The 23,937-nt window shown below is 45.9% G+C and overlaps 1 protein-coding gene and 1 non-coding gene across 7 annotated transcripts in view; one reads left to right on the plus strand and one right to left on the minus strand.

The window, feature by feature from the left end:
• Garnl3 (GTPase activating Rap/RanGAP domain like 3) overlaps nucleotides 1-23,937 on the minus strand; it is a 148,716-nt gene that overhangs the window by 87,355 nt on the left and 37,424 nt on the right. For all 6 annotated transcript variants that reach the window (XM_012517003.2, XM_004641553.2, XM_023701679.1 and 3 more), the window contains one exon: nucleotides 18,540-18,609. In XM_012517003.2, coding sequence (XP_012372457.2) covers nucleotides 18,540-18,609 — 70 coding nt within the window. The remainder of the gene's footprint in view (nucleotides 1-18,539; nucleotides 18,610-23,937) is intronic.
• Nucleotides 9,589-9,711, plus strand: LOC111812719. The gene has a single exon (XR_002818141.1). It is a non-coding gene; the product is annotated as a small nucleolar RNA SNORA44 (small nucleolar RNA).

Genomic DNA, 23,937 nt, shown 5'->3' on the forward strand with positions numbered 1-23,937 from the left:
CAGGCCAGCCCTGTTTCCGGTCTCTCGGTTCATGTCCAGTGCCTGCGGCCAGGGCTGGAGGAGCCAGGTGCTGGGAGCAGAGGCCGCGCCTTCTCCCTCCCACTGTTTCCCTCTCCTGTTCTGCCTGTGCCTGGAGAAGCTGGGCGGCTGGAGTGTTGAGTGCCACGGGGGGTGAAGGAGCACTCGGGCAAGCTAGAAGATTCTCCAGGCTGCAGGAGAGATCCTGGCTGAACGGCGGCCACCACAGCCTGGCTCTGGCTCTGGCTCTGGCGTGGCCTACCACCCAGGCCTGGCCACTGTCCTCAGTAAGCTCAGCCTCCATCACGGTCCCTGAGCTGGCGGCCCGAGTGCACATCCTTCTGCCTTCTCCAGGCTAGTGATACTGCCTGGCTCTGTGGCTCTGCCGTCATTTCCAGGGCACCACCCGCAGCAGCTCCTGCACACTGACAAGGCTCTGTCTGCACCATATCTAGGGATGAGCTGTTCTGTCCCTTCTGTCCATGTTCCACTTGGAGTCCCATGGCCACACCCCCGTCCTTCCCTTCATTCCTGCCCCTTCCCATCATATCCCCCACCTTGTTAGTCACCGGTCACCTCACCGAAACCCCCTCTCTCAGATGGTCCTCCGTCTTCCTGGGCTGGGTACTGTAAGATGGGTCAGGCTGAGCACTGGTACCAACTCCCATCATAGACACACCTGCCTTCTTTCCTAGGCCAAACAGCATCCGACTAGCAGCCCTTGACTCTCAGCTTCCCAGTGAAGAGTCACCACCAGAGAAGACCAGTCAGGATCTGCAGAACAGCTCATTACCCATCCCATGCCCAAAACACCAGGACACTTTCCACTTTGCTATGCATGAAGGAGACAAACTGGGAAACCCCTGGTGACTGGCTTTGTTGCGTGGACCACAGCCACATCTGATTGTCCTATTCTCCACCATCTCGTTTTCGCTAAAACACACTGGGTCTGTGTAAAAAATCATAATAAAATATTGGGAATCATCCTCTGACTGCATGGGCACTGTATTTCCTTACAAGAAAACAATGGGCAAGAAGCAGGAGGGCTCTTTTCCAGCTGGAACATGGAAGGTGTTGAAGAGGAGAGAAGGCTCCTGCTCTGACTGACCTTGAGGAAAAGAAGAGGAACCAGAGATTCCTGCAAAGGCCAGGAGGAAGCTTACTCATGAAACTGACCACTACCAGGAGAAACACAGGCAGACCGGCTTGAGACCCACAAGGCCAGGATGGTGTGAAGAGCGGGCCCTCCCGTGAGCATGCAGAATTCAAGTCAGCATCTGTCTCTAGGACCAGAGGTCTCTGTGGAGGGAGCCCAGGGGTCGGAAAAGTGTCGCAGGTCTGCTGCCCTTGGCAGATGCTCAGCGGTACTTTTCTTACGTTCAACAAGGTTTCAGCTAATATTCTGAAGTTGGGGAGCCACATGTTGCATGGGGTACCCAAACCTGACGTCAGTCAATGAACTCTTCTGCAAGCGTGGTTAGGGAGAAATCAGGAAGGAGCGAAGTTCCTGGGCAGATGGCACTTGAATGGCTCGGTCTCTTGGTAAATACAGCATCATCTGCACAGAGGCCGTGGGTCATGAGCCCTGCCCTGCTGGAGAGCACTCCAAGGATGCACACGCCTGCTGGCGGCCCTGTAGAATCTCCTTGGAGGGGGAACAAAGAAAAAGATCACCTGCGCTGTATGAGGCGGGGATGCCCAGGCTCCACATGGCCATGGGGAGGCTCAGCACCTGCTAGATGGATGAAGGAAGGTGTCCACTGTGGTGTCTCTGTATCTTAATCCGTTAATGAACAGCGACAGCTCGCAGATTAAAAAAAAGAATTCAGGGAGGGAAAGAGACTGTGTTAGGCAGTGCAGTCTTCATAAGTGGAGGGCCACAGGCAGCGGCAGTGTCCTGAGGCAGCAGTCCCACCAGCTCACCGGGCAGTGCTGAGGCTAGTGGGCCAGCTCTTCACAAGTCCCACCTTGGGTTGCGATCAAGACAGCTGGCACTTTCTCAAGCTCATGGAAGAGCTAAGCAAACACTTCTTCAGCGCTCCTCTTCCAACCCGACTGCAATGCCGGAGCCTCTGCCTCGGAGCAGCAGAGTTGGGCCAGGAGAAAATCCTATCTCACTCCAGCAGAGTCGCACAAGATAAACACCAACTACACGCCGGAAAGCGATTGGGAAGCTGCACGAGCCCTGGTCAGGCAGCTGTTGAACTCGGAGAAGCTGCAGTCCCAGAAGGACAATGACAGCTGCGGGCCAGTTACACAGCCTGAATGTTGAAAAACCGAGCGCAGAATGGCTTTGTTTTTGTTTGAAGATTTTGTAAAATGGAAAGGAAAAAAAAAACCTCTCTGACAAGGGAGTTATGAAGTAATGCTACAGAGATTCTGAAAATTAAACAACGAAGCAAACATTTAATCTTTCTTTACTATGAATTGAATAAGTTTAGAGAAGCAGTTGCTGTCCCCAAGGAGACAGAAGATATACTCTCTTTGCAACCGTGTACACAGATTGTGTACACGGGAAGACAAAAGATGCCCCTCACATGCAATGGAAGATGGAAATCTGTACTGGAAGTGGGAAACAAAATGCTAATTTTAGAAAACCAAAATAGCAGAGCTGGGTACAGTCTCTGGACGTACAATTCCAGTTATGCGACAGGCCAAGACAGGAGGACCATGAGATCAAGGAAAGGTTGGGCAATACAGTGAGGCCCTGACTCTTATTAAAAAAGGATAAATAAAACCAAATGTTATTATCTTTATCATTTCAGATGCTAAAAATAGAAGGAAAAGGAATGAAATGAAATAAAGGTATGGAGAAAGAAAAACAGTCATGGAGGACTAAGAAAAAGGTTTTACTGTTTCAAAGGGAAAAAATGAACAATAACCAAAGATATAGTAGAAGAAAATATTCATCCCTGACCAAAGACCTCCACCTGAGAGTCACAGAGATATAATGTTTCTGGCAAAATTAATTATAAGAAAAATGTGTAGAAAAATTATGGGGACTTTTTTAAGTAAAAGAAAAAGAAACCAAAATTTGACAAAAATTCAGGCAGGAAAGGTTACCAAGAAAGAAACTAAATCAGAATGGTCTCAGACTCCTGTTTGGAAGTTTCTAAAAGGCAGGAAGTAATTGTCCTGGGTTGAACAGCGTTCATTCCAAAGTTTGGTTTCCTAAAACGTCAGATGTGACCTTATTTGCTAAAGGAGTCTTGGCAAAAGCAATTTAAAAAGATGGAAATGGATAAAAAGGATGCTGCCTTTTTGTACAATGGAGTTCTACTGAGCTGTGAAGAAGAGTGGAGACTTATATAGGTAAAAGGATGCATCCTGAGACCATACTCTGAAGTGAAATAAACCAGATGTGCATGTGCAGAAAGGATTGTCTCCCTAGTATGAGAGAGAGTAAGATCCAAGATATATAATAAATATTGTAAAATGGGAAGAAAGGGCCCGCGAGATAGCTCAGCAGACTAAGTGCCTGCTGAGGCAAATGCAGGGACTGGGATCCGATCCCTCACACCACATGCTGTGCCAGCTCTGCCCCCGGGCACCCTGAGCCAGCCACCAAGACCAGGCCAGCACTGGGGAGGCTGAAAACAGGAGGATCACTATGAGTCTGAGTTGCATAGTGAGACTGTATGAAATACATAAAAAATAAATAAATGAAATCCTCCTGGATTTGATGGGTCCTAAATCCAATGACTGGTGTATTTATTTATTTATTTTTTGCGGAACCGGGGCTTGAACTCAGGCCCTACTGAGCCATCTCCTCGGCCCCAACTGGTGTCTTTATAAGGGAAGAAGAGAGGGAGATTCAGATACAGGAGTGCAGGCAAGCAATGAAGGTGTGTGATGACACAGGCAGAAACAGGGTAGCCAACTCCAGGCAAGGGGTGTCGAGGATAACCGGCAACCCCTGAAGCTAGGAGAGGCAAGGAGAGTTCTCCCTCTTGCCTCCAGGGGTGCAGAGCCTGGCTACACCTTCTTTTGGATTTCTAGCCCCCAGCACCATGACAGAATCCATCTCAGTTGTCTTCATCCAACTAGCTTGTAGAAATCTATTATAGCTGATTTAGAAAACTAAACAGGAATAGATCAAAATTTGTGAAGTTTTAAGAGAAAAAGGTAGTGACTCAGAAATTTTAAAGCTAGCCAGGTCATTCTTATGGAGGCTATAAAATGTGATAAATATGTAATGATTACAGAAGACACCCTTAGGTACTGCCTAAAAATGTCACCCAAAACGGCAGGACAAGGATGCCTACAAACGACTGCCATTTATTATTTATTAACCTGGAGGTTGCAGCCAATGTAGTTAGACATACATAAGAAATAAGAGATTTGCATAGGAAAAATTCTTGCTTGTAAAAAATCAAAAATATCCTTGCTTGTAAAAAATTACACTGTCTTTAGGTGACAACACAATAAAATATACAGGCCCATCCTGTATGCAAAATTAAGTACTACTGAGATATATACTAATTCTAATAGTGATTATCAGTGGGTGGTAGGATTAAAGACTAATTTTTCTCTCTGTGCTTTTCAATAAATTTTGAATTTTCTTTAACGAGAATGTATTCTTTCTATAAACACAAAGTATATTAAGGTGGATCAGCATGCACACATACACACATACACAAAGAATGAGAATAAAGTTCAAGAAGAGAAAAATAAAGCATCATTCATTTATCAGATTTTTGGCAAAACTGCTGTTCTAGTTAATATGTGCACACGCAGGAGTGAACTTAGTTTTGCTGGGTATCCTGTGAAAAAAGAATCATGATCTCTGTACTAGGAAGGCGACCTGCAAGAAAGACCAGCGGGAAGTGTGACTGGTAGCACGGAGCCAGTCCAGGAACCAGGGAGGTCTAACGCGTCAAAGATGACGGCTCACAGGACAGGAGACCTGGCAGAGGTGCATTCCAGGGGCCCCGAAGGATGGGAGGGCACAGAGAGCCCAGGTAACGGTGTTAAGAGTGGGAAAGGCCAGTACGCTGCATGTTGGCCGCGGGAGTTAAGGTGCACCAACAAGCCTGCGGTGTCCAGCTCACGAGTACCTGCTTCATCCCCTGAGCAAGAGGGATGCTGAAGGCTTGGTGCTGTCGCCACTTGTTTGTTTCAAAACATAAAGCTCACATTGCTAGGGCAGTGGGTGGGGGGGGCACACTTTATAGCATTAGGGAAGTCAGAGCTTCCAGATTCCAGTTAATTACAGCTGAGGAATGGACAGACTCAATATAATCATATCAGGAACTCATGGAATGGAATCTTTGGGAAGGCAAGGAAAGCCAGAGAAAGTGACAGTTTATGGAAAGAGATGATACATCGCACAGGAAAAGGAGTACGTGGAAGCAAGCATCTTACTCTTTTGTCCTCCTTCCTCTTCCTCTTTTTGTTTCCTTTGCAATACTGAGGACTGAATCCACGGCCCTCGCCTGAGCTATGACTGCATTCCCTGGCTTTTTTTTTTTTTGGTACTGGGAATTAAAATCAGGACATTACACTTGCCAAATATGTACTGTGCCACTTTTGTTTTTATTTTGAGACAGGGTCTCACTAAGGTGCTAAGTAGCCCAGGCTGGGCTTAATCTTTTGATCCACCTGTCTCAGTCTCCCAGAGCACTGTGATTACAGGTGTGCACTGCCATATACACCATACACATACACGCCATTTTCTTTTCCCTGTCTCTTTAAAAGACCAAATAAGAAACACATAAAGAAATAAAAATCATTTTAACAAATGGACCCTGCTTAGGTGGATACAGGGGACGGGTTCAGATCCCCAGCCTGCCATGCCGGTCCTGCCCCTGGGGCGTACGGCGATTGAGACTGGGCATGGTGGTGTACACCTATAATTCCCAGTGCTTGGGAGGCTGAAAAACAGGAAGGACTGGGGCCAGGGAGATAGCTCAGTAGGATAAGAGCTTGCCTGGCAAGCACAAGGGCCTGAGTTCAAGCCCTGGTACTGAAAAAAAAAATCACACAGGAAGGATCAGTATGAATCCAGTCTGTATAGTGAGCCCCTGTAGACCTTGTACTAAACACATAAAAAATGGAAGCTTATAAAAATGCACACTACTCAGCCCACTCCAGATATACACAAGGTGAATTTTAAACAAATTGCTTAAGTGATTTTCAGATTGTTCAGATAAAATTCAAGGGGCACTGCGGCAGTGCATTACAATGGCAGGTCCATGGAACCATACAGGGCTGTCACTAACCAGGTATACAACCCTGGACAGAATAGCCTCTCTGAATTTCAGTTACTTCATCTGTCAAAGGGGCTGATGAAAATATATTCATCTCTTTTGTTAGTTGTGAAATTTTATTTTATTTTTTGGTGGAACCAGGGATTGAACTCAAGCCCTTGCGCTTGCCAGGCAAGCACTTATTCTACTGAGCCATCTCCCCGGCCCTAGTTGTGAAATTTTTAACATTCAGAAGACTGACGTTGGCCAAACACATTTATATGAATGAAGAGCAACCTGACCATGAAATCGATTAGTGTACAGAACCAGCAGGATTCGGGAAGAGGCTGGACATGCGCTACGTGTGATTTCTTGGTTTCTAGAACTGGCAACATAACACAGGTCAGGGCCACCCACTTGGCGTTTGGCATGGGGAAAGGGACCGTGTCAAGCTCAGTTTCAGGCACACTGAGGTCCAGCTGCCTCTGGGCCACCAAAGTAGAGCTGTCCAGTGGGTATCTGGGTCCATCAACAGCAACCTGGTGAGAAGAGATCTGGACTGAAAGTTCGAGTGTCACTTACTTAAGCTGAAGCCATTGGCGCAGGAAAGGCCACTCCGGAAGCACGAATACAGAACAGTGCCAGAGACTGCCCTGGGGGCGCACCCAAGCTCAGGGGCCAGATGGGAAAGGAGGAGCCCTAGAAGAAGCTGGGAAGATGAGGAAGGGAGGCTGTGGGAAAACCGCATGCACCTGGTGACACCAGGGAGGAAGAGGAAATAGGCCCAGCGCTGCAGAGGTCCCATGAGCCAGAGCCAGAGCCAGGTGTGGTGCACTCTCATCCCCGTCTGAGGCAGGAGAACTGTGAGTTTGAGTCCAGCCTGGGCAGCCTGGTGACTCAGCAACATCCTGTCTCAAAAAAGAAAGAAAAAAAAAGAAAGAAAAGGGTAGGGGCCCTATGAATGCCAAATAAATAAGTGAAAATAGAGACACGCCACCTGGACTCGGCAGCAGCAAGGTGTCTGGTGACCTTGGCAAGGGTGGTCAGTGCACTGCGGGAAGACGAGCATGGGAGGGAGACAGAGGGAAACCGTAGCTGTGCAGGGAGCCAAGGGAGAAGGTAGCGAGAGGCTGAGACGGACTCCCACAGCAATTAAAAAGTCTTCACTCTGTTGAGTGAGCGCAGTTTGAGATTACACTTCAAAAGACTGCGATACAGTAACGGCAATGGGCCAACTGAAGAGCAGAGGCCGAAATGCAGAGAGAAGGTGGCTCCAAGGAGCTGCTTTAATTGAGCGGGTAGCATAACTCAACGTGAAGAGATCACTCAACAGCAGTGGGGGAGAGCGGCCCTGTGGTTAGGTCAGCCACCAGGTGACGCTGGCTTGGGGGGTGTGATTCTCCCCAAATTCACCTCGTGGAAACAAGGGATACAACCTCGAGATGTCTTCCTTCCTCACAAAGGTGCAAAGGAGCCGCTCGAGCTGCGGGGTGGGACACGTGTCCCCGGAAGGCAGGGATCTCCCTGGGCTGGGAGAAGGCCTCAGGGTAATGGGACCAAACCGCCAGTGAGACTTAAATGCCTTTGTATCCACAATCGCGGGGAAGCTGCCACAAGGTCCCCACCAGGAGCAGCTAAGAAGTTGAAAAGGGACACCTTCTGAGGGCCTGAGCAAAGGGCTTGTAATGTTCAGAATCCATGTGGTAAAGAGGGGACACCAAGATAAAACTGTTTTTTTATCCTCCACAGCTTTAAAAGAAGCAAAAGAGCGGTTCCAAACTCTCTGATGTTCACAGCACACTGTCACATACTGCTATTGTGCTCAGTTAGTTTTGTCTGTATTTGCACAGACTGGCCTTGAACTTCGGATCCTCCTGCCTTGGCCTCTGAGAGCCTGGGATTATATGTGTGCTCCACCTCTCTTGGCTCAAATACTTCAGTTTTGGTGGAAGACCAGCACAAATTCAGAAGAAAACATGTTACACCTGAAGGCAACTTTCAAAAACCTGACAATATTTTTTACTTAGCCAAGTGGTTATACAAAGCCACATAATACTACATACTCTAAGCAAGTAGAGGATTCAGTTTTGCTGCGACTTATGATCCACAGTGCTACATCCAGCCAACCCATCTCAGAGTCAAGGCAGGCAAGCGACACATGCAGGCCGGGGCAGAGAACACTGCGGTGCCAGGAGGGTGGGCAGGCTGTGATCAAATAGGCACCAACAAAGGCATGCTTAGAGACACACAGGGGAGTTTCTCTTTTTGAAGATATAACAGAACAAGCAAAATTGAAGTAGGAAACTGTTCTACTTCACTACCTGCCCTGAAGAATTAATGAAATAAACAGTGTGCTCACAGTTTGGGTCTCTGCTTGTAAGAAAAATACAGTTATACACTGACTTGAAAGTGTTTTTGTAGCGTGGTCGATACCACATCCACCAGGTAAAGACACCTGAGTCAAAGAACAACGACCCCAGGCACCAAGGGGAGGGCAGGACCCAAAGCCTGGGCTGGGCCCAGGTGGCTGCAGAAGCAGGCAGCGGGCAGACACAGGGAGCGCTGGCTGAGCTCACCGGAGGGAATGAGGGAGCAGCCCACGACCCCCAGAGGGCAGGCAGGCAGGTGCTGGCAGCTCTAGTGTCGGGGCCAGAGACCCTGCCGCTGCCAGACAGCACGGAGGTGGCTCCTGCAGAGGCTGATTTTGTCTGGGGATGACTGGAGGACAAGCAAGCCTGGTCCTCTTCCACAGTGTGTGTTTAGCTCCGGTGTTTGCGACAGTTTTGTGCCACCACCACTGGTGTCAGAAACAGAGCTCAGCGCTCAAGATGGTCACCAAATGGCTAGTCAGGTGGTGGTAACTCTCTCCATGTTCTGTTGATCTAGGAAAATAGGTCATAAAATCACACTCACAGAAAGGAGGGTAGGGAAGAGACGAGATTAAAAATCGCTGTAAGCCAGCCTACTATCAATGAGATGGAAGGACTAAGCTGTTAAGGGCTGGATGCAGAAGTACTTTTTTGTTTATACTTTACTCTATGGTTTAAAGAGGATTTTGTTTCTGTTTTCTCTTTGGTACCAGGAATCAAACTCAGGACCTTGCCCTTGCCAGGCAGGTGCTTGTGTCCCTGAGCTATATCCCTGGCTTAAAAAGGATTTAATCCGGTTGGGGACAGTGAAGCATGCCTGCACTCCTAGCCACCTGGAGGCTGATGTAGGAGGGTCACAAATTTAAGGCCAGTCTGGGTTACACAGCAAGATTCTGCCTCAAAATAAAAAATAAAAAGGCTAGGGCTGTAGCTCAGTGGGTTGTAGCCCTTGGGCTTGGTGCCCTCTTCCATTTACATAAGTAAATAAAAGAATGGATTAAAGCAGTTTACTGAAATATATCTCAAAGAATTAAGTCAGTTAGATACAGAATCAATTGCATGCGAGAGTGGCCTGGAGAGACTTGGACAGCACGGGTCAACCCAATGCCTGCAGCTGCCACTCATTTCCTGTAAGATGAAAAAATTAGATTCATAACCAGGGAACACCCGATGTAGTAAATCAACTGAAAGCAAGAGAATTAGGTGAGGACGCATATCATAAATCTCTTAAGGTTGTTGGGGGCAAGGAGAAAATAGGGGTCTAAAGGTCCTAAAAGCCACTGCAAAGAGAAAAAAAGCTTTCCACACGCCTGTGCTTGTAAGATTAACAATAAACAGCTTCTTTAGGGAAGCACGGTAGTTGTGGGCTCTGAGAAAATTTTTGCTCCTAGGCCCTTGTAAAGGAGAGACTGTGTGACAGACAAAAAGGTCCTCAGCAACATTCTGCAAGAGACACCCCAACAGCCATCTGGCCATTTCCTCTCTGTCCACCAAAACAAGGTAAGGGCACAACGCCAAGGCACAGATCAAGAGATGTGAGTCAGAGAGGGGCCGGAAAAGGCAGGCCATTGCGTTTGTTGCTGTCACGCGCCTGGCTCAATCCAGGAATGACATATAAAGCACTTATACATGGACATCTCTTTAGAGAACTCTATGAACATGCTTCCTAAAACCCGGCTTTCATTAAGATCTAGGGAGCAAACAGTTTGAAATTATATGTTTAGACTAAAGCCTAAAGCAGGGCTACGCTATACTGCTGATTAAGGGCAGTGGTATTTGCTCTAATACTCAACCTAAACTTTGTAGGAGCCACCTGCTAAATAGTAAGACTATAAGAACGCGGGCTCATGGAGTGAGAGGTAGGGGGCAGGCAGTCGGGTTTCAATGTCACCTCTGCCATCTGCTACCACTCTGACAACATACCTGCGATAACTACACAGTGTTTTCTGAGCACCCACATGGGGAGCCATAATCCAATGCTACTTTCCTCATGTGGTTGTTAGCACCTCAGGTATGTGAGAAGCATTCAACAATGTTGCAGCTAATACAGTGTAAGCATCTGATAATGTTATAACTAATAATAATAATAACAGTTACAAGATGACCATAATAGAAGATTTCTGGTTCTACTCTAATACACAAATAATTATGTCATTAAGATCTTCAAGTTCTATGCATGGAAAATGGGCGCAATAATTTTGGCCTGGCAAAGTTTCAAAGCCAGCAAGACCAACAAAGGCAGTAAAAGTATCAGCTTCCCTCCCCCAAACACCACTATAGTTTTAGACCATGGAAAGCTGCCAGCAAATACTCCAAGATAGACATGTGTCTTGAGGACCCTAACTCAGACTTACAGACCAGTCAGTAGGACTGAAGAATGCCTGCCCACGTCGCATGGCAGCTGAAGAATGCGGAAGCCTTCATGTTTTGACGCTCCTTGGGGGAAAAGTACAGGTACATTCACTAATCTCTCAATTTGAGAATACCACACAGAATATGATTTTGCTCACAAAATTCACAACAAAAAGCCTACCCAGCTCTCAAGAGAGAATGAAACTACACTGGGTTAGGGATGTTGGACAGACAGCTAAATTATTTATTAGCAAATTATCACCCTTCTGTACACCACTCTCTGACATAATTCAAATTTGTGCCTGCAAAAAAATACAAATTACAGCCAGGGCTGGTGGCACACACCTATAATCTCAGCACTCGGGAGGCTGAGGTATGAGGATTGCCGTGAGTTTGAGTCCAGCCTAGTCTACACCTCAACTGCAAGGCTGGCTTGAACTATATAGCAAGATATTGTCTCCCCAAATAAAACCAAACAAAACCAAAATGAAAAATACCCTCAAACAGCAAATTACTTCATGTAAAGCTTTTGAGAATCCTTACATACTCAAATACTGATCAACCACCCTTTCATAGCCATTAGATAGTACAAAAGCCAGCCATTGTTGGAGGCCATTGAGTTCCTAACAACAAAGTCCTGCCACCCGCACGTGGAAGCACAGATCTTGGGCTCTCCTGTACAGCAGGACTGCAAAGCAGGCAGCTTGTCCAAGTTCAGGGATGAGTCATTCCGACTCAGGTTCAAAAATGAACGGACAATATTCTACCCTGATTTGAAATCCTCTGCAGATGGCGACTTCCCAGCAGTACTAAGAAGTGGCGTGCAAGAGAACCAGCAGCCGGGCGAGGCAGGGGAAAGGTCTATATTGTGTGGGTATCATTTATCATTTATACCACATCAGTTTTCCATCCATCGAGTCAAAGGCCAAGAAAAGATCAATAAAAGCTACAAACAATTTGATACTTTTCTTGACAGATTCTGATATGAAGTGAAGAATGTCTGATGGTGTAACAGCTGGGCCTTGCTTAAAATTCTTCCCCGAGAGATGGGACTGGCAATGTATCAGGAAGAAAAACTGCAAGCTAATAACTGGAACGGTGTTCAAGCTTAAAGGCTCCTTTTTTTTTTTTTTTTTTGCTCCAAATGCCTTCAGGGCAGGTTTGGCTGGCTTGAGTTGTGGGGATGAACCACAACAACCTGAGCCTGACTGCTTTGTTGAAGCAGCCACTTAAACAACTGAGCTACAGGGCAGGGCCCCAAAGCCTCCTTTTCCTTTCTTTATTTTTCATTGGTCAGCATCAACCAAACTGGATCACCCATTCATCCATCAATCAATCAATCAATATTTACTAATGCTCAGCACTGTCCTTGGTATTAGGGATAAAATGGCAAATACACAGCCATGATTTCTCCCCTGAGGGAGCTCCTAATCTGTATCCTTATACATATACGGGACTAATAAAAGGAACAGGAATGAGATTCCACCAGTGGAGGAAGAAATCTGCACGGGGGGCTTTAGATCATCTACCACATGAGGGAATGGTGAATGTTTGGGACACATGCGCAGGTTCCAGCACAAGTCTTCTTCTTTAACTCTTTACTTCTTTAACTGACTTTTGCCTCCATCCCCTTCAGAAAGAATCTGCCCTACCCACAAAGTTTGCCGAGGGCCTGGTGCTAGGAGGCCATGTTGACACTGAACAATCTCCCTATCATAAGCATCACCGTTTTGAGTCAGGGATGGTGACCCAAGCTAAGAGAAATCAATAATCTGTAATATTCCATTTGGAATTTGAAAGTAGGGATCAAGAAGAGATGCTGATGGGAAACAGAGCTGCATAGACCACAGAGATTAGGGAGCTGAAGTTAAATTAGTAACAAAAAATGTATTTGAACTTAGTCTGTACCAGGCTCTGAGCCAGGTTCTAGAAATACAATAAACACAACAGAGATGGATCCTATCCTGGCCTCTTGTGGATCAAGAGTGGTAGGTAAATAAGGAAATGAGATAAATGCACACCATTATAAGCACCGTTAAGAAAATAAACAAGTAGTGAGTTAGAAAGTAGCAGGGGAGACCTCTCTGAGATGGTGACACTTAAGTCACATAAAGCTCTGGAGAAGTCCATCCCAGTGCTAAGGACAGGAGTCCTGGAACAGGGAGAAATCCAGGGTGTTCTAGAGACCAGTCGGACCAAGCATCTTGTCACAGCCAGGAACTGGCAAGAGAGGAGGAAGAGGGCAGCAGAGCAGGGCTCACACATGTTCTTGGAGGGCTTGGTAAGTGGTCTGGCCCTGAACTACAAGGGACAATCAAGGAAAGGCTTCAAAAAAGAAAAGACATTGTGTTGTCAACATTTTCAAACATCATTCTGTCATTGGACATATATTCACCAATGTGACAGAAGAGAAAGCCTAGAATTAGTCCTTGTGTATACGTCTAATTGATTTTTTTTTTTTCTTCGCCGAATGCCTTCAAGGCATGACTGGCTGTCTTGTGTTGTGGGGATGAACCACAGCAACCTGAGCCTGACTGCTTTGTTGAAGCAGCCACTTAAAGAACTGAGCTAAGGGGCAGGCCCCCCGTCTAATTGATTTTTGCAAGTTTTATCTTTTAATTTTGAGACTCAAGTCTCACTAAGGTGTTAAATTTCCCAGGCTGGGCTCCATCAAACTTGCAATCTTTCTGCCTCAGTCTCCAAAAATGCTGGGATTACACACATGTCCTACTAGGCCCAGCTATTGATCTTTTCAATATAATATGAGGAAGTGGGAAAAATATACACAGATCATATATCTGATATGGGATTAGTATCCTAAATACAAAAAGAGCTCCAACAAAACATTAGCAAAAAAGCAAAGAATTACATCTTTTTTAAAATTTTTTTTCAAGTTTTATTTGTGTGTGTGTGTGTGTGTGTGTGTGTGGCCAGCTCAGCCCACCAGGGGGCGGGGCTGGCTGGCATGTGGTGCTGGGGGATTGAACTGCGGTCCCTGTGCTTTGCTAAGCTTGTTCTAAGTAGGTGCTTTAGACCACTGAGCCATCTCACCAGCCCAAGAATTACATTTTAAAATGGGCAAAGGATAGAATTTTAATCCTTTCTTCAAAGAAGATATATGGCTGAGGAACATGAAAAGATGCTCACGTCGCTCATCCTTGGGGAAATGCAAATCAAATCCACAATGAGATGTTGCTTCACCCTGATTAGTGTGACTGCTATCTTAAAAAAAAAAATGGGGAAGAGTTGTTGGCAAGAATGCACACAGACTATCTTTGGTGTTCCTAGTAGAATGGTAAAGTGCCAGGTGGCTATGAAATGTTTGGTAGTTTCTTAAAAAGATAAAACACAGAATCACCACACGATCAAGCACATTTCTCTCCCAGTCAATGCACCCAAAGAGCTGAAAGCAGGAACTCTAATGTGCACAGCAGCATTAATCAAAGTAGCTAAAAGGTGGGAAAAAATCATGACTATTACCAGATGAATGAATATGTGAAATATGCTATTTGACTCAGCCATAAAATAGAAGGAAACTACACCAGCAGAAGTAGGGTAGGATTTCACTCCTGTGACAGACTTGGCAGAGGCAAATGCACCATGGTAGGCAGAATACGGGTTACCAGGGGATGGAAAGAGGAAAGAACGGGGAGTTTGTGTGTAACAGGTACACAATTTCAGTTTGGGATAATGGGAAATGTTCCTTACGTGAATAGCTGTGATAGTGGCATAACCCTGGACATATGCCAAATGCCCCTGGATTATACACCTAAAATGGGTAAAATGGTTCATTTTATACCCAACCACTATAAAAATAGTTTTAAAAACCCACCCCTCTGGCTGCTGGGGAAAAGCAACCAGAGGGCGGTGCTGTGCCATCAGCTGAGCTGGATTACAGAGCAGGACGGCTGACACAGAGGAAGGGGAAGATGGGAACCACTTGGGCCAGGTGGAAGCACGCGCACATGACACCGCTGGCCAGGGCTCGCCAGTCTCACGGGCTCAGCTGTGCATCTGCGCTTCAGGCCTTCGCGGTTCAGCCAGCCCCTTGTGGTGGATCATTTTAAATTCACACTGGACTGAGCGTAGTGGGCCTGCAGGGAATGAGCCCAAATTAAGGCAGGGAGCCCAGCCGAAGGCTACCCATAAGGCATAGCCTAGAGACACAAAGCTTTACATGGTCCATTTCTAAAGACAGACTACAGCTACATGAAAGGAGAAAACCTGGTCAGGTTTCCCCTTCCGTCTCAGTGCCTAGTATGATGCTACACCTGTCATATGTGGGCCTTCAAAAATTATTTGCTGAATAAAGGTTAAGAAACTGCTGTGCAGCTAGCCATGATGGCGCACACCTGTAATCCCAGCACATGGGAGGCTGAGGCAGGAGGATTGCAAGTTTGAGTCCAGCCATGACTATTTAGCAACTTAGCAAGACCATGTCTCATAAAAAAAAAAAAAATTCCAATAGGGCTGAGGCTGTAGCTCAGTGTGAAGGGCCTGGGCTTAATCCCCAGTATGGAAAAAAAAAAAAGCCCTAAATCTACCCTCATTACTAATTTGAACAGGCAAGCTTAGTTTTTCACAGTGACTTTCTTCAACATCAAAGTTCATTGTTACAAATTCCACTTTATATAACCCTGGGTATCCTTCTACAAAGGCTGAGTTTCAGGGTGCCTGACATTTAGTGGGTTCTTGGTGATAACACCAGGACACATATAATGATTTTTAATTTAATAATACAGCTGGTCCTTTATGTCCAAGGGTTCCCCATCAGAGGTTCAGCCACCATGGATGGAAAAAATTCAGGAAAAACGTGCATCTGTGCTGAACAGGTGCAGATTCATTTCTTGTTATTATTTTCTAGTAATACAGTAGAACTGGTTACATTGCATTTACATTGAATTAGATATTGAAAGTAATCCAGAGATGGCTTAAAGGATGTGGATGACATAGGTTATATGCAAATATACCATTTTACATTAGGGCCTCGAGTATTCAAGGGCAAAGAGGGTCCTAAAACCAATCCCCAGGGGCCAGGGAACAACTGTACTATGAAAACGTCACCTTCCTTTTCAACACAGAGTTAGAATTTGGCAAGCAATGGGAACTGTGCATTTCATTTTTCTCTATCATACCAAACACCACTGCACGTCATTTCTAACATGAGAAAACTAATAAGAACCTAATTTTGCAAAGGGAAGAAAATTATGACATAGATATTTACTACCAAGTTTGGCCATCTTCACAGATTAAAATGGAAACTGAAGACAATATGAGAAGAAAACATTTATAAAATACAGCTAAATGAAGAAAGAGGAATGTAAAACCAAGTACACAATTTCATCACAATCACATAAAAACTAAGTTTGTAGCTGCAAAGATTGGAAGGGATGAAGACAGCTGCTGCAAGGAGGGGAGATTATTCACAGAATTTAAATATATACATGTTTAAAATTCATTTTCTAGGATCTCTGAAGGTCAACCATCAACACACACAATCGTGGCTCTGGAGGAGGACCCCGGACACCTCTGAAGACCTTCTGGCCACTGAGTTGCCTCATCTGGCAGGGATAGCTGGTGGTTGGTCTGACAGCCTTCAAGGCAGCGGCTCCCCCGGTGTGGTTCTGCGACAGCTACAAGGTAATCTGAGGCTCGGGAGAAATTCAGACTGTGGGGCAGCCCAAGACCTCCTGAATTTGTCACTTAGCCTGGAGCCTAGCAATCTGTGCTCCACAACCTCTAAGCCTTCAGGTGACTCTGGTGCCTGCTCTCAAGCACTATGCTGACACTCCGCTATGCCCACAGGTCTAATGAGTCACTTTCCCAGACACAATTCGCACTGTTCACAAAGCCTCTGTGCTACTTATTAGACCAAGCCCAAAGCGTTCTATTGAAAGTGCTATTTTGCTACTAAATCTCATCTTTACTACTACAGCTACTTAAACATGAACTGTGCTTATGTGTTGCCTGTTTTATGGGTATGAGCTCCTTAGGTCCTTGTACCAACCATTCAAGGAAGATAAGCTGGTTCTTTGTTTTATGGATGCAAAAACAGAGGCTGGAAGCCTAAGATCCTACAACTAGTAAATGATAAATGAAGGATGGCTTCAGAACACAGGTTCTTAGGTCCTGAGAAGCAGGGTAACAGGACTGGTCACGGAGGCAAGTGGTGCAGTGTCGCACCCCAGCCTGTCTGATCTGGGACCTGTTCACTGCTCGGCCTGATCCACTGAGCCCTGTAGCCTCACCCACACTCGCCTGGGCATCTGCTCACTGTCTGGAACACCTGTTGAGAATCAGGCTGTTTGCCCTCATCTCCTGTCTACTTCTGCCACCCACTCGCCCCCCACTACTTCCCTGAGATCCCCAGCTAGAACAGGACTCTGCCTCTATCTCAGCCCCTAGTGCCCCCCACCTGTGACTCTCACGCTCTTTACCTGTCCCAGCTCTGCATAACTGCTATACGCATACTCCTCGAGCAGAGGTGGTGGTCTGAGCTGACATGGTGTCACCAGCGAGCACAGAACAGGCAGTGACCGAGGAAATTAGTGTGTCTTTCATGTGGCTAAATTCATTCTTTACATAGTTTATGTATCTCATCTGCCCAGCTGGAGGACAGCAAGCTCCTTCAGAACAAGAAACAAATCTTTATTTTATGTATTCAAAAAGACTCAGTCCTGGGCCAGGTACACAGTCAAGGCTGTAATATACCTCAATTTAAGTAGAACCTTACTGGTACATAACTCTCAAACAAAGTTTTCTACCACTTAAATCCTGTAAGAATGCAGCTTATATTAATGAAGGAATAACTGAGCACCTATACTAATGATTAGAAGCAACCTGTTTTTAGAAACAGACAAAAATAGTAGACCAACGTTCTGAACAAAAATCAATGGAATTGACTCGCACATTTTCCTTAAATTTGTTTAACTTTCCATGCAGTTGAGAAAAAAAATCATACTTCTATCTTAGAAAAAACCCTGAGACTATTGTGTATGTTTTCCTTACATTTCTCTTTAAAATGAAAACATACTCTTTTTAAAAATCATACCATAAACTCCAATGTCTCTCACTTGGAAAATATGGATGTTTTTATCGGAGACAGTTACCATCCCTTACAGTCATTTATCTAGCCCAATGGACATGCTTTTAAGAGGAAAGGAAGAGCTCACAAATAAAGGAAGAGCTCTAACTCCTGTCACATACTCAGAGGCAAGGGTACAGGAAATCAGAATACATATTTCAATCATATTTCAACCTTCAAAACTAGAACTGTAAACTTTTAGGAACAATATAATAGAAAAACAAAATGCTGTCTTTCTTAATTCACAAATTATTTTATTTAATTATATATACCATCAGCAGAGAAAGATATCAAGCCACAAAATATTTTTTAATCAGCTGGAAGACACAGGATTCAAAGTAAGTAACAATAAAAACAAATAAAGATGTGCAAATTATCACAGGCTTCAATATGTATTTGTGCCAATCCAATCCTTACACTGTACTCACATGGTCTAATGGTAAATACACAACAAAAGGTCTGGTGAGTGTGGCAATCCTCTCTAAATCTAATCAATGCACCACCACTGAACAGACAGCATAAACTTACCAGCTCCACAGATCCATAATGTTTCCTACTGAAATCCCCACGTCTACAGCCTAGGTCTTCCGAGACAGAGCTGGAACAAAAATGCTTCATCAGTATTATACATAGCGATCTGGCCACAAACCTTCTGCAAAAAATCGACTACCATTTGCAAAAAGGGCTGCTGTGGAACAGAGGCTCACAGGCCCGGCTCCTCACTGCAGGGGAGCCTCCTCACCACACACTCGGTCCCCAGCAGCCATTGCAGAGCCTGGCTTTCATGAAGCCTTCAGTCATAAGAAAAATGCCCGAGTCATCCCTGGAAGTATAGGCAATGACCGAATTAAATATTTAGTCATTTGGAATCGATTGAAATTTCCAAGGCTACTGGTGGTTTATAATTTCATTTCTGTATTACCAGAGGGGACAGAAAGCCCTGCAGTAGTAACCTGAGGCAAGGGACAAAGCTGCTGAACCAGATATTGCAATTAGCTTTCCCTTAAGAGAGCCTCTTTGTCCCAAATATGCAACATAAAAATAACCAGCATTTTTTAATGCTGTATTTTAAGCTGAAATTTAAAAAAATTTCCAAAATCCCTACAGGCTCCTCTCATCCGCCCCCACCCCCTTTTAAGATTTTTATACAGCAGTTTGAAAAAAGACCAGAACTAACAGAGAATCTAACAACTGAACATCTGCGCACATTTAGTTTTTCATGCAGCAGCAGCAGCTACTGCTTCCCGCCCTCCTTTCCCCCTCCCCATCAACACAGGCTTCGATCAGACAGGAGCACTCACGTGTGTGCTGAAGGGCAATTAAAACAAAGACAAAACTGTTACTGCATTTGCACCCTGAACATGCCACCGCACTCTCAGAAGGCACACAGCTTGGTGGCTGGTGAGTATATTTAGGACCCCAAGCAGGACTCACAAAACCAACGAGAGCCACAAAATACAAACACTTTCAGTAAGTTTGGTTGGAATATGTCATGCAAGCAACTCTAATAAAACAGAACTCTGATAAAACAGAAAATAGGCTACTGAAGAATTACATGTTTAACATAATTCAAAGCATTTGTAATCTCACATGCAAAGAAAGGTGCGCTCAATACCTTTTCATCCTTCCTTACAAGGTAGGTTACATTTTCTAAATTACAGCACTCTTGGCACATTCAGCAAGAGACTGACTCTGATGTTTAGCATCCACAGAACTGACTGTCTGCCAGGACACCGCTTGACAGGCTCCAAGAAAGACAGCAGGAGAGAAATGAGATTAGAAAGTCTAATGGTATTCTGCCTCCACCATTCCACAGAAATGGCTGAATTAATCTTATATGAGAAATTTAACCTTTTGTGGGCCTTACTCCCTTAGCTGAAAATGTGCAACAAATCAAAGGAGGCCGTTTGAAAGGAGGTTTGAAAGATGTTACTTTGGCTGCCTTTTTGCTTCTACTGACAAAAACCAACATCTCTGGAAGAGAATAAAAAAACTTCTCTCCATGGTCTATTCCAGTCTGTTGAATCTGGCCTCTCTGCCTGTGCCCTTAGTTCAGTCTGAAAGGCCTCCTGGAGATGCTGCTATTGCTCCACACGACAGTCCTACGATCTTTTCCCCTTGGTCTGGTTACCAAGAGACCATAGGCTCCAGAGTCCATGCGCTGGGACAGAGATCAGGCACAGAGCCGATGCTGTCTGCTCGGACCTCAACCCAGGGCTGCAGTCTCAGCCAGGCCGATGATGAAATCAAGGGTGGCAGCAGTAGCCCTAGGATGAACGGCTGATGACTGAAAGAGCAGGTATCTCCCGGCACTGCCCTCAGCACCACAAGGCGTTCTGAGACATACTGTAGCAGCTCCCTAACGGCCAAAGCCAGAGCCAAACGCGAAAAGAGGACAACTCTACATCCCTGGAGATACCTCTCAGAGGGAAAACAACGTCCTGTAAGTCAGCCAAGAGAGCAGTAAAGAGAAGTTTCTATCTGCCCCCCTCCCCTTATATGTCACCCACTGCACTGCAGAGAGCAAGCTCGCCCGTGGTGGGAACCAGGCTGGACCATGGGGGGTGCATTTCTCAGGGCTGCAGCACACACTCAGGACAGCTATGTCACCAAGCCCGCTCTCCCTGGGCACCTGGCACAGGGCTCCGGGTGGAAAGGACCACCTAATCTCCACGAGGAGCTTGGTCCTCCTGTTGGGCTGGGCCACTGCTTGGCACATGATGGCCATTTAGTCACTGGCCGTGGCACTAAGGGAGGTATTTGTATGCGCACTAGCTAATGGCCAACAGCATTCTTCATAATCACTGAGGGCAAAAGCCCCTTGCTGTTCTCCCTGATGGGAAGCTGGTCTTTAGCCTCTCGGTCTAGACAGTTCTAGCCTACAGGGCAGGCACTACTATGAGCACATGTTTTTAAAAACTATTCCTTTCTCTTGAGCCTGCTGCAGGACTGCAAGCACAGGCCCTCTTGGGCTTGAGACATCACTGTCTTTCTGGACTTCAAATGAGAAGAGTTCCGGCCAAGGAGATGCAGGCAGATGTACGGAGAGGCCTCTAGCACCATGAAGGACAAAGCCACAGGAAGAGGGAGCCCTGGCCTTGAGTGACCACACAGAAGTCCCAACTGAGATTACTCTCACTAGGCTGTGCTGAGAATGAGAAATGACTTGTTCTACATCACTAAGATTCAGGGTTGATCTATTATGGCAAACAATTTCATCCTCACGGATACAACTCTTCATATGTAACACAACAGTGAAAGAATCTGTCAGAGGGCTGGCGGTCAGGATGATCCTACACCAGAGGTTTGCAAACTATGGCCCAGTGCAACCCACTGCCTATTTTTGAGAGCAAAGCTTTATTGGAACACAGCCACTCCCACTGGTTACAGACTGTGCATGGCTACTTTTGTACTACAGTAGTGGACTTGAACAGTTTCAGTAGAAACCATCTGGCCCACAAAGCCCAAGCTGTTTACTAAGTGGCCTTTTACAGAACAAGATAGTCGCCCCATAGCAGTCTCATGAATCTTGGGGAAACGCTCAGCAGCAGTCTTCCTTGAACCTTAGAGTCCAGCAGATTCCCTGAGGAGTCTGGTAAATGCAGATCCCCGGGCTCTACTCCCAGAGGTTGTGCCTGGGACAGCCGCAATTCTAACAAGTAAGTCTGAAGAATTCTGCTGCAGGTGGTCCATGGCAATGCTCAGAAAAACACTGCTGTTCCAGATGCCTCGGGAATCCCCAGGAAACCTGTTAATCATTCTGCAGCACTTTTCAAGAAAGGACAAGGCCAATCAAGGTCGCCAGCAACCTGGGAAGTGCAATGTCATTTGTCTGAGCATCGCTTGAGAGACACAGATGGGTTTTTAGCCTTTCTGGGCATTATTCGTTCCCCCATCGATGAACTGTGGTTGAAAAGACCACCACGCTCACAGGACTATCAAGAATAAAAAAGAAAAAGCACAGTACTAAGCATATCAAGTATTACATGAAAACCATTCTACATGTTAGGTAATATTATTATTGGTTTTCTTGTTAATATGAACTACTTCCGGGGCTCTTCAGAGAGACCTGGGGTGGGAAGTTGAATGTCAATGATTACTGAATTTTAAAAAAAGTTTTAAAATGCCTTTCCCTGTCCTGTAGCAGTTAAGGAGACCCAAAGCCCATCAGCAGACTTCTCAGGATGGGGTCAAGGGGCTGCACCCCGTTCCACTCCAAATCTCCCTAGAAGAGTCAGTCTAGCAGGAATCCCTCACCTACCAGAGGCTTGGGTCCTCTGGTGGCACGACACAGGAAGACATGTGAAACCTGGCTGGAGCAGGCCACCAATCTGGGCAGGTGCAGATGAGTACGGAGCTTCCAGCTCCCTGCATGCAGAAAGCTCCAGTCTTTAAATAGAAAGCCTTCTGCTTTAGCAAATTAATGTGTGAGAATGCTGGATCACACTCTGCACGCATGAACAGAGTGGAGGACCTCCACGCTAAACTGCCACATATGGCCAGGGGTGGGAGCAAAGATTTCTAGCTCTATAAGGAGGCTAGACGAGCTGCCATGATCAAAGTTAGGTTCCTGAAAAGCAAGATAAGGTTCTCCAAAAATCTCAGAGCTGCTGAAAGTAGAAGGCCCTTATTCGACTTGCTAGGCCCTAACTAGCCAGGTTTCAATGGCTTTTAGCCTTAGAGTAAGAGTTATGGGTGACAGTGACAAGGGGACTCCTGAAGAGATTCCTGATGAGCAGAAAGAATCAGTGAGAGGCAACAGGCAGTTTTTTGAAGTCTACCAATAGGAGAGGCCAGCGTCAGCAGCTCTGGTGCTCAGGCTCCACAGGCAGGCAGCAGGAGACCTTCTGAGGGCCACAGCAGCTTTTTAACCGGGTCAGACCAGAGATGGAGGTTTGGAGTGATCCTGGGGCCTTCTAACTACAGGTACTAGAATAGCTGATAGCACATAAATGACCAGGTGTCAAGCCTTTAAAAGACATGTGACACAGAAGAGTAGAGATGTAATCATATGTTAGTTCCTAATGCTGAAATGGAAGACTTTGGTCCTCTCTTAAGGGCACCAGGAAGCAGGAAGTAAACAAGCGTTCTAGAGTGAAAAAGTCTGGGATATCAGAGGTCTCGGCTTATTAGAACTCTCCAGATGGCTCCCTGTGCGTTACTATGTTTCTGAGGGTACAGTGCCGCGTGCCCCTCGCTCCAGGCTCTTCAGTTCACCATCCTTAGCAAAAAATGCCAGTCACAGGGGTCAGACAGCTCCCCTCCAGGCACTACCTCTGTGACCTCAGGCATGTTACTTCTCTACCCTGAGGCCGTTGCCTCATCTAGAACATGGAGTCCCATCGCATCTGTCTCTGTGGGAGGGTGAAGAGAGTTCATAAGTAAATAATATGCAGCACGGAGAAGCTACTAAATAAACACTCGTTACTCTGTCTGTTAGGAATCTTATCATCCTGGCCACCAATGCTTCTTACAGAGTGATTGTCATAGCAGGCTGCTTAATAAGTATTTGTTGAATAAATTAACTGTGAACACGTTTTTATTTTCCCCCTGCGGAACGGGGGATTGAACTCAGGCCCTTGCGCTTGCCAGGCAAGTGCTTATTCTACTGAGCCATCTCCCCGGCCCCTGCATTTTTCTTTTGTTCTCCTTTTTTTGACCTAAACACCAGCAGGTTTCTGCCCCTTCTCTCCCTGCTTCCCTCCTTTCTGTTACACATTCCCAGATGCACCTTGAGGCACACTTGGAGTGGCTTCACCGTAATTTAGTCATCTTCTAGGTTTCTGACAAAGACGCACGTCCAGCTATGTTTCCACAGTATGAACATGTTCCTTCCAGGTTGTACCATCCAATAGGACTGTCCCATGCCATCTGATGGGACAATCATGCATGTCCCACTCACTGGTGGCTCAGAGCCACCTGGCAG

The sequence above is a fragment of the Octodon degus genome, unplaced genomic scaffold (genome assembly GCF_000260255.1).
Source record: "Octodon degus isolate 3935 unplaced genomic scaffold, OctDeg1.0 scaffold00138, whole genome shotgun sequence".
In the NCBI taxonomy this organism is placed as follows: Eukaryota; Metazoa; Chordata; class Mammalia; order Rodentia; family Octodontidae; genus Octodon; species Octodon degus.